Genomic DNA, 9,931 nt, shown 5'->3' with positions numbered 1-9,931 from the left:
GCACAGGAAGTCTGCTGGGGTGTGGGAGTGGGGAGGGATATGACCTGGGGCCCACCTGGAGGGATCCACATTTAACAGAGTATTTGCACAGCTGGGCCATGTGACCTCCTGCCTGAGGCCACCTGCTCCCACAGGCATGGTGGCCTTGCTCTATCACATGCCCAGTGTCCAGGCCAGTGTGTGCTGTGCCACCTTAACCAGACCACACCTGCCAAAGACCAAGGACAGGACCTCCCTGGAGAGCTCTGAGACTTGGCCAAACCAGCATGAGCCAAACCCCCTCGAGTGCCTGCAGAGCTATGCTCCCCAGCACAACCCCCCCACCAGGGTCTCCTCAGAGCGGGAGTCGGGTGGCCCTCCTGCCCAGGAATGGCAGGGCCTGCAGGCTCATCCCTGGCCCTGTCATCTTCCTGCCGTGTCATGGCTAACTTCATTCATTCATTCAGCCAGTATTTAGTCCATGTCTCTTGTATGTTTGGCACCTGCTAGGTGCCCCCTGAGCTGACCAACAGTGGAAGAGAGAGACTGCACCCAGGGCTCTGTGAGAGGGCATCCCCACAGGACCTTGCTAGGGTGGGGCTTCCCTGAGGAGCTCAAGTTTCCAGACCTGCAGAGGGGTTGCCCAGGGGACCGGATGGGGCTTTGGGGTGGGCTCTGAGACGGAGTTGCTGACTGCCTTTGGAACCCCTCCTACTCCCTGCCCCTCCCCTGGGCGCCTCCCAGCATCCTTACCCACCGTGAAGAGCAGGGGTGCAGGGAAGGCCTCTGGATGGTGACTCGCTTGTGGCAGCCCCCTCCCACCTGCATCAATGACCACCCCTGCCCATCACACACACACACGCGCGCGCACACGCGGAGACTGCGGACACACAAGGGCTCAGTGGAATGAGCTGGGACTCCATCTGCTTGTCTGGCTGTGATCTGCTGGAGGGCAAGGGGCCATCTGTCCCGCTAAAAGCCGCATCCCCGCTACTCCCGGCACACAGACGTCGCTGTGACTAGATGAAAGGACAAACGAGGGACAGGCAGATTTCTGGCCGCCGCGTGGAGAACGACTTTGAGGAGGTGCTCAGGGCCAAGGGCCGACTCCGCAGTGGCTCCGAGTTCCGCCGGGCGGGCTGGGCCTCCGCAGGCGGTGACGTCACCAGGCGCGAGCGCGCCGCGGCCTCGGGGGCGGGGCCTCCGCCGGCTGGGGCGTCACGGGAGGCTGGGCCGCAGCCGCACTGGGCGGGGCGCCGGGCGGCGGTCACGTAGCTCCGAGGTTTCCCGGCGGTGTTTGCGCGCGAGTCGGTTGGTTCCTGCGTCCCTGTCTTCGCCGTCCCTCGCCGTCATGCCGATATTCCTGGTGAACACCAACGTGCCCCGCGCCTCTGTGCCGGACGGGCTCCTCTCCGAGCTCACCCAGCAGCTGGCGCAGGCCACGGGCAAGCCGGCGCAGGTCTGCGGGGAGGGCCCGGCCAAGCGGTCTCGGGCTGGGGCGGGGGAGGTGGCCCCGGGATGGGGCTTGGGCGGGGAAGGCGGCTCCGGGATGGGGCTCCGGGAGGGGAAGGGATGGGGGCGTCCGGGACGGCGAGGCCAGGAGGCCTGCTGACTGCTGCCCCTCCCCCGCAGTACATCGCGGTGCACGTGGTGCCGGACCAACTCATGGCCTTCGGGGGCTCCAGCGAGCCGTGCGCACTCTGCAGCCTGCACAGCATCGGCAAGATCGGCGGCGCGCAGAACCGCTCCTACAGCAAGCTGCTGTGCGGCCTGTTGGCCGAACGCCTGCGCATCAGCCCGGACAGGTGTGTGGGCGTCGGGGGACAGGGGGCGCGCGGCCACGGCGGCCACCTCGCAGCCGGCTTAGACCCGCTTCCTCCCCCGCAGGATCTACATCAACTACTACGACATGAACGCGGCTAACGTGGGCTGGAACGGCTCCACCTTCGCCTGAGTGTCGCGCCCCGGGCTCCCCTGCCCGCGTCCCGCAACCTGCGCGCGGTTTTCTGCCCGCCCCACCCCAGCGACCCCACCTACCCGGACGGAGAAATAAACGGTGTGGAGACTGCGGCTGCCTCGGGCTTCCTTGCCTTGCGGAGGAATCGGTGCAGGGCTGGGTCAGTGACTGGGGAACCGAGGTCGGGAGGGGTGCCCCCAGAATCTGCAGCCTAGCCTCTCCACGCCCCCAGCCCCCAGCAGAGGGCCCAGCTGTGGTTGGCATCCTGCCCGAGGCCGCAGACCCCGGAATCCTACGGGAATTCGTCGTCGATCGTCCCCCACCCCCTACCTCCCGCAGAGGCCGGACTACCTCTTGGGCTAGGGCTGGGTGGGAAAGGGGGAGGGGTCAGAATCTGAGTGGGGGGGGGGGGGGAGAGAAGGCCTTCCCCACTCCATCCAGGGTCACTTTTCGATAAGCTGCTGCCTCAGTGTCTTGACTTGGGAAATCCCGTTGTTCTGGAACTTTGCAACAGCTTTTGGGTCTGGTAGGAGGGAAGGTGCCCAGGAGGTGGAGTTCCTGGTTATGTTGCCCTGTTCACCCCAGTTCTGGGCCTGGGCTCTGCTCCCCTCAGGCACAGCAGTTCCCTGAGATAACACCCCCTGTAATTTGGGTACCATTCAGGTCTTATGGCGCAGCAGCTCTGAAAGCCTCCAGGTGGCTAGTTAACCCCACTATGACTCTGGAGGTCCTGGCGCTGAGGGTACCCTGTGAAAATAAAGTCAGTGTCAAGGTCCAGTGTAACTGGGGTCTCCTGGCCTAGGATCCCTTCTCCAAGTGCAGGGGCTCGCTCCCTCGTGGGGGCAGCGATAGGGCAGCAGGCAGTCCTGGTGCTGCCATGAGGTGCTGCTTGCTCAGGTCCAGTCGCCTTTGGGCTGAACACTTTACTGCCCTGCAGCGTGAGCACCTCCATGGGCCCTGGCAGCGACTCCTTCCAAATGAGGCCCAGCCATGAGCACTGGGAATTTGTGTGAAGGGCCAGCTCCACCCTTCCTGCACTGCCTGCCCTGGGGGAGAAGTCCAGTTCATTGCAGCTGCTGGCACAGAGAAGGGGCTTCTCTGGCCACATGAACCCCATTCCTGGGGCCCTCACCTCTGGATTCCTGCTGGCCCCGAGCCATTGAAACCCTTTGTTCTTTCTCAGCCCCTAAGATAGTCAAGAACATCCTAGATGGAGGTGATTTTTTAAAATTCCACAGAATTTAAGTGAATTTGTTTTTGGAAGCTGAGGGGCTCTGGGGAAAAGGGTTATTACTACCTGGACCAAGCCTCTGGAGCTCTTCCCTTCTGATGCTGGGAGTGAGGAGCAGGCCCACCTTTGAGTGATACACAGTGACAAGGGCCACCTTGTATGTGTGCTGGGGCCTGGGGTGGCCACGGGCTCCTTCCTTGGGACGGCTGCCAGTGGCCCAGCCCATGTGGCACCCACTGTGGCTTCAGTGTGAACTCCCAGCAGGCAGGGGCAGGAAGCTTTGGGTGCCCATCCCAGGCTTGTAGCAGGCCACACTTGCCCTCTGATTATGGCAACTTCAGAACAGCCCAGGCCCCGGGGCTGCCTAGCCCAGTCCCTTGGCACTTTCCACTTGGATCCACCCCCTGCCCCACACCTCTGGGGCAGCCTGCCAGTGCCAGCTTGCGCATTCAGATGCCTGAGGGCTGCTCTCCTTCAGTCCAGGTCCAGGGGGCACTCTCCACCCTCAGCCCCCAGTCAGCTCCCTGGGTATTGAGGATTTACTTCCAGGACAGTGGGGACAGTCGTGGCCTTTGAAAGGAGGAGAACCGTTTCAAGGGAGTCTGGAGGGCGTGGCCCATCTTTCGGAGGGGACGCTCCTCTTCCACAGAGGTCTTCCAGTTCACCTCAGTCTCATTCTGTCCTCAGTGAGGGGACTGGAGTCAGTCTCCGTGCTGGGGGAGGGGGTGGGGGGGTGGCATGGCTCCAGCTGCAGCCAAACATCACTCAGCCTGGCTCGTGGCCTGGGGCCTCCCTCTTGGGTATGAGCACCTGCCCTGTGACAGGCTCCTGCCTTGGCCTGGCCTTTGTCACATCCCCTGAGCTCCCCAGCTGTGTGCCCCCCAATCCCCAAGTTCCTAGCACACAGCCTCTTCCCCCTGCTCTTGGCCTTCACCTTGATTCACCACACCACATGAGGTCGTGAGAGCAGGGGCCTAGGTGTCTGTGAGCATCTCAGCCGACTCCTTCATTTCACAGGCGAGGACACCATCCCGGTTCCTGGGGTGTGTCGACACCAGGCCACCACCTCCCAGCGTCAGACCTCACATTCCCTCCCATTGCCCCCAGCTAGGACTTTCACCTTGTGGCCTCACATGAGCCATGGGGGTCTCCCCAGCTGCAGGGGTCTCTGAGGGCCAAGGAGGCTGGACACCTGCTGTGTTGGGGAGGATGGAGGGGCTCTGGAGGGCAGAGCATGGCACGCTGCCCCCATGAATCAGGGAGCGCCAGAGGCTCTGGTCAGCTGGGGTGTCACACAGCAGTGGCTCCTTGGACAGGAAAAAGGGGGCAACTGTGGATCAGGGTCCCACATTCTTAACCCTGCCCGCCATGCTCCCAAGCCCCCTGGAGCTAACAACCGTCCCTGCGTGCCGAGGAGAGCAGCTGCTGCACCTCCCTCTCAAGACATCTGTCCCCAACCCCAGTCCTCCCCCACCCCCCGCCCCGCACCCGGCCAGCTCCATTTCCTCCGAAGCATGGGCTCCGCTGCCCACCAAGCATCCGTCCCTTCCCCTGATGCCACCAGCTGCCCCAAGGCCCACAGGGGTGTCGTCAACCTTCAAAACAGCAGCAAAAACTCATTTCCAAATAACAGCTCGAACTGAGATGTGGGACAGATGGGGGTGGAGGCACAGACTGCCACCCGCTCTCCGCCATTGCCCCAGTGGTACCGCATCACCTGCCAGCAAAGACCCCTGGCCTCTGGGGCAACCAGCACCTTCAGCCCCGGTTTGCAGCCTGGCACCTCCCTTGCCAGTGCTGTCCCTTCTGCATCGAATGCCTTTCCCCCACCTGCTCACTGGGAGCCCCACACTGCACCCTTCTAGGATGCCTTCCCTGAGGCCACCCAGTGCTGCACGATGCCAAGTACCCTGTGCTTTGGCCCAGGCCCTGTGAGCTGCTCCTGGGTCCTGTGTCCCCCAGCACTCTCTGGGTGGCTGCATCTGGCTCTGTGATCTTTGCGCCAGTGGCCCGGAGGCCACTCGGGGCTTGTCCATTCTGGAGAGCTGGGCAGCGTAGGCTCCCCCTCAGGCCTCCCACCTTGTCCTCTGCAGGCTTGCCCCACTGCCCTGTCCCCTGGTCTGAGATGCCTGCCTCAGGGCTTGCTTCCCCTGGGAGCCTGATCCGAGGGACCCTGGGGTCAAGAGACTGCTTGGCTCCCCTCTGGGCATCAGTTTTCCCTGTGAAATGAAGAGATTCACCACATGTCTTTCCTACATATTCCCTAAACCTCGGAGCTGACAGGACAGCTCAGCCTCTGATACGAGTAATGTGGATCACCAGGGGAGCTGAAGCAGGGACCAGCGGGCCGTGACTGCACACAGGTCTTGGTATTATCTGGGGAGGTCAGCCAGTCCCAGAGCTTAGGAAGTTTCCAGTGTTTCTGGGCCGCTGATGTCCTCCTTGACTCCTTGCCCCCCTTTGCACTAAGTGCTGGCCCCCAAAACTGTGTTTTTGTAAAGCTCTCTCCTGCCACCCAGCCCTTCTTCCCAGCTGTGCAAAGCCAGGTTCCAGCCCTCCAGGCCTCCTAGGGAGAATTCCAGAATGGGCTTGGAAGATGGGGGCGGGGGGGGGCGTGGTGCAGCCATACTGCAAACCCACCAGCCATTTGCCCAGATTTCCCCTCCTAGTGAAGTGAGCACACCTCACTTCTGTGTTTGAAGCCGACATAAAAGAGACAAAAATGGTCAGTTTTCAGAAATTGACTCTGTCCCCTCACTACTGGAGCCTCAGCCCCCATCTGGGGGCAGTGGGGTCTGGACTCGATATTCTCATAGGTCTACCCCCCAAACATCGAGACAGGGCTCCAAATCCCAAAGCTACAAATGGGAAGTCTCTGCCACCATGCTCCGCTGCCACCTGGTTTCTTTTCCTAATTCTGCTCTCATTTTAATAGGTAATATATTTACATGGCTCAAATTCAAAGCATTCCAAGGATCCCCAAAGAGAAAGCTCCCTCCTGCCTTCTCCCTCCACAGGCAGCCCTCTCTCAAATCCCTCTAGAGCTATTTTATGCACATATAACACCCCCTCCCCTCCCCTCCCCCCAACTTTTTTTTTTCCCACAAATGGTAGCATATTCTACACTAGGTTGCACTTTTTTTTTTTTTTTACTTAAAAGTCTATCTCAGTACCTGAAGAGTCTCCAGTATTCCCTTGTTGGGACTGGCCATGGTTACTCAGCCAGCCCCTATTGAGAACATTCGAGCCCTTTCCATCCCTCCACTCTTAGCTCTGCGCTGTTGGCGTCCACGCGTGTGTAGGTATATTTGGAGGATAGGTTCCTAGAAGTAGGATTAGTCAGTCAAAATCGATGCTGTTTTAATATGGCCAGATGTCCCTCCTAGAAGGGGGTATAGGGCACCAACCCACTGGGCACAGGGGCATCGCCACCTGTTTTGACTTTGGGCTTCCTGGTGGGGAAAGGCTTTTCCCCAGAAGGTGTTAATTTGCATTTTTCTTCTTCTGAGATGGAGTGTCTTTTCCTCTAGTGAATAGCCATTACCTTTTCCTTTTCTGGAAACTAAGTCAAATCCTCAAGTCCATTTTTCCCACTGGGTTGTTTTTTGTTTTAGAGCTTTTTATATATCAGAGAATTTAACCCTTTGCCATGAGTTGCAAATGTTTTCCCAGTTTGGGCCCCAGGGCCTCAGATGTCCCGAGTACGGCTTGGATGAAGTGCTCACGGGCCACATCGATGATGCTAGCAGTAAAAAGGAGCTGCCCCAAATTCCAAAGCTGTCAACTTAGCTTATGAATTAGGACCTCTTGTAGGTGCCAGTGCCCTGCTCCCTAAGGAGCTTCTTTCCTCCCACCACTAGCTCTGCAGGGGATGGGGGGGCGATGACCACCTGAACTGTTACTTTAACACATAAGCCTAGACCTTCCTGAGGATAAAATTGGCCAGTCAAAAAAGCAATGTGGGGACTTCCTTGGTGGTCCAGTGGTTAAGACTCCGCACTCCCACTGCAGGGGGCACGGGTTCGATCCCTGGTCGGGGAACTAAGATCCCACATGCCACACAGTGCAGCCAAAAAAAAAGAAAGGCAACGTGGCGGGGAAATCAGGTGGACTCTGTCAGAACCTTCCAGTATTTCCCTAGGGAGAACCCAACTCTTCAGGGAGCAAGTCTCCTCTTTTGCTCTCTGATAATTCAGAGGATAATATTGATTCTAAAATAAGCCCATTTCCTTCTTGTTCAGAAAGAAGTGAAAAGACCCTTTGGATTTCATGCCTATCGACTATTCTTTAAATTCTGGTGAACGCCCAGACTTCCACTCCAGCACTGGGAGTGGGGGGGGCCGGAACTAGGCCCCTTCCGGTGAGCTGAGTGCATGGCTTCAGAGAAGAAGGTGAGTGACCCTGCCCACCAGCACGTGGGGCTGTGACGCCCAGGTGACACTGCCCCCAGGGAAGCAGCCAGGTAAGAGGTGGCAGAAGCCTCCCATCAGCTTGATCAGCTGTTCAGACTGAGTGACTGATATGATACCAGGGACACCTCACAGCAAAGAGCCCAGGGCCTCCACACCACCAACAGCAAAGCACGAGGAGAGCTGTGCTCTGAGAAGGGTTCAGGAAGGGAGCCCCATTTCCAGGAATGAATCGTTCGGTGAAGGGCTGATTCCTTGGTGAGTTGCCGCCAGTCAGAACAAAACACAGTGACAAAGCCGAGAAGCAAGTTCAGGCTTTTTAGCCCCCATACCGGCATTTCAAGTGTAGACAAGGATAAGGACCCTGGTGATCATGGGTGGATAAAAAAGGCCAAAGAAAGACTCGAAGGGTGTAAATTCATACAAGTTTGACATTTAAAGCCCCTGTTGAGTCACTTCAATACCATATTTACCAGACAAGCAAGACAAAGAATAGTTAGAATACAGTGAAGACTGGTGCAGAAACAGACATTTTCCAGAATAGGATATGACTTTACAGATACCATACAGAACATGACTTCATATGTGCAGAGAAGAGAAGCTGGCCGGGGAGTAAGGGAAACGAACAGTTCGAGAGTATATTGCTCTGTATCAGGGAATGAAGCCAAGAGGTGCCAATCTCTACAGAGCAAACTAACACCCGGGGGCGGGGTGGTCAATGAAGGACCACATAAGTGGGGAGACCACACACGTCCATGATTGGAGGCAGTGTGGTCTTCCCTTCTCTCCATTCTGCCCTCTGATACAACACAGTCCCAATAGAAATTCCAACAGATTTTGGGTGGAATTTGACAACCAAATTCTAACATTTATTAGACTCCAAAGGGCCAAGAGGAGCCAAAACATTTTCAAGGTGGGATGACTTGCTTGCCAATGTCAAGATTTCTTAGCAAGCTACATAAATAAGGTGAAGTGAAATCAGCATGGGGCAGACATCTACACACACATATGGACCCGATATAGGATCAGGACAGCTTGGAAATCTGTGTGACAGGAAGCACAATTCAATTAGCTGTGCAGGGCCACTGGCCACCACGTGGGGAGAAAGCGTAAACTGGACTTCTATTTCATACCCACGCAAAAATCAGTTCTCTGTGAATTAAAGACATAAAGATCATAGAAGAGAATATCATCTTAATGACTTCTTAAATGAGGTACACAAAGCACAAATGACTAAGGAAAAGATGGACACGTGACCTTATATTAGTAAGACACCATGAAGAGTCAAAAGACATGCTACACCTAAAGGGTTCATATCCAGATCGTATTAAAAACTGCTACAAATTGGTAATAGACAACCCAATAAAAATTAGCAAAGTATTTTATAAGCCTCTTCACAGAACAGAATATCCAAATGGAAAAGGTGTTCAACCTCAGAAGAGATCAGGGAAATGCAATTAAAGGCCCCACAGGATGCTACTGCTATCCATCATGTTGGCTGTAATTAATCCGCCCACAATCCCACTTCCAGGTATAGACCCTGAAGAAACCTACATCTGGAAACAACCCAAATGTCCATCAAGAACAGAATGGATAAATAAATTGTGGCCTCTTCACGGCATGGAATACAACACAGCAGTGCCATGAACAAGCTACAGGGACACTTACCACTATGGATGAATTGATTTCATTTATTTACAGTTCAAAACCAGGGAGCCCCAAACCACAATGTTCAGAGGTCCAGACCTAGGTGGTAAAACTGTGATGAAAGTCAGGCAACAATTCCCCTCCCATCAAGACTGTGGGCCGGCTGGCGGGGAGGGTGGGAGCTGACTGGGGCAGGGCACACAGGAGTGGATGGGGGCTGCAGTGATATTTTTCCCTCACTCTTCTTACAAGTGTCTGTGTTATACTTGTTAAACTGTTATGCATTTTTCTGTGTGTATGTTATACTTCACAGTACGAGTGACCACACACACACACACACACACACACACAGACACGCACACACACACGAAAGGAAAGGGAAAGGAAGACCATCACCACATACCATGCAGAGGTGTTACCCAGACCCCCACCCCTCTGAGACCTTGCCCGACTCTGGCCCCTGACAAGGGCCGCCCCACTGGCTGCCTGCTCTCCAGCCCACCCCCAGCCTCCCTGAGCCTCCAGCCACTGTGGGCCTGCTGAGGTGGGGGGCCCTTCCCCCTCATGGCCTCACATTTCCCTGTGAGGTGTTTCCATCCCTAAAGTAGCCCTCCCACCCCCGCCCCCCATGCCCTGCTGGCTAGGCCCCCCTGGGCTCTGCCGTGTGCTGCTTGCCTTCTGGCACACGCTGTGACTCCCATGCTATGG

At 56.7% G+C, this 9,931-nt stretch overlaps 1 protein-coding gene across 1 annotated transcript; it reads left to right on the top strand.

The window, feature by feature from the left end:
• The first annotated feature begins 1,233 nt into the window (after positions 1-1,233).
• Positions 1,234-2,047, top strand: MIF (macrophage migration inhibitory factor). Its single transcript, XM_022551402.3, has 3 exons — positions 1,234-1,438; positions 1,612-1,784; positions 1,867-2,047. Exons 1-3 carry the CDS (start codon positions 1,331-1,333, stop codon positions 1,931-1,933), a joined length of 348 nt encoding a protein of 115 aa, XP_022407110.1. The 5' UTR covers positions 1,234-1,330; the 3' UTR covers positions 1,934-2,047.
• Positions 2,048-9,931: the final 7,884 nt, after the last annotated feature.

The sequence above is a fragment of the Delphinapterus leucas genome, chromosome 14 (assembly GCF_059928025.1).
Source record: "Delphinapterus leucas isolate spDelLeu-1000000601 "Yukka" chromosome 14, BTC_Dleu_Yukka2, whole genome shotgun sequence".
Lineage (NCBI taxonomy): Eukaryota > Metazoa > Chordata > Mammalia > Artiodactyla > Monodontidae > Delphinapterus > Delphinapterus leucas.
Note: the sequence above shows the minus strand (reverse complement) of the source record. Positions and strands in the feature narration are given on the sequence as shown.

Coding starts and splice junctions, on each gene's coding strand:
- MIF (XM_022551402.3), top strand. CDS start 1,331: ATGCCGATATTCCTGGTGAACACCAACGTGCCCCGCGCCTCTGTGCCG. Junction 1,439..1,611: donor CCACGGGCAAGCCGGCGCAG/GTCTGCGGGGAG, acceptor CCTCCCCCGCAG/TACATCGCGGTGCACGTGGT. Junction 1,785..1,866: donor CTGCGCATCAGCCCGGACAG/GTGTGTGGGCGT, acceptor CCTCCCCCGCAG/GATCTACATCAACTACTACG.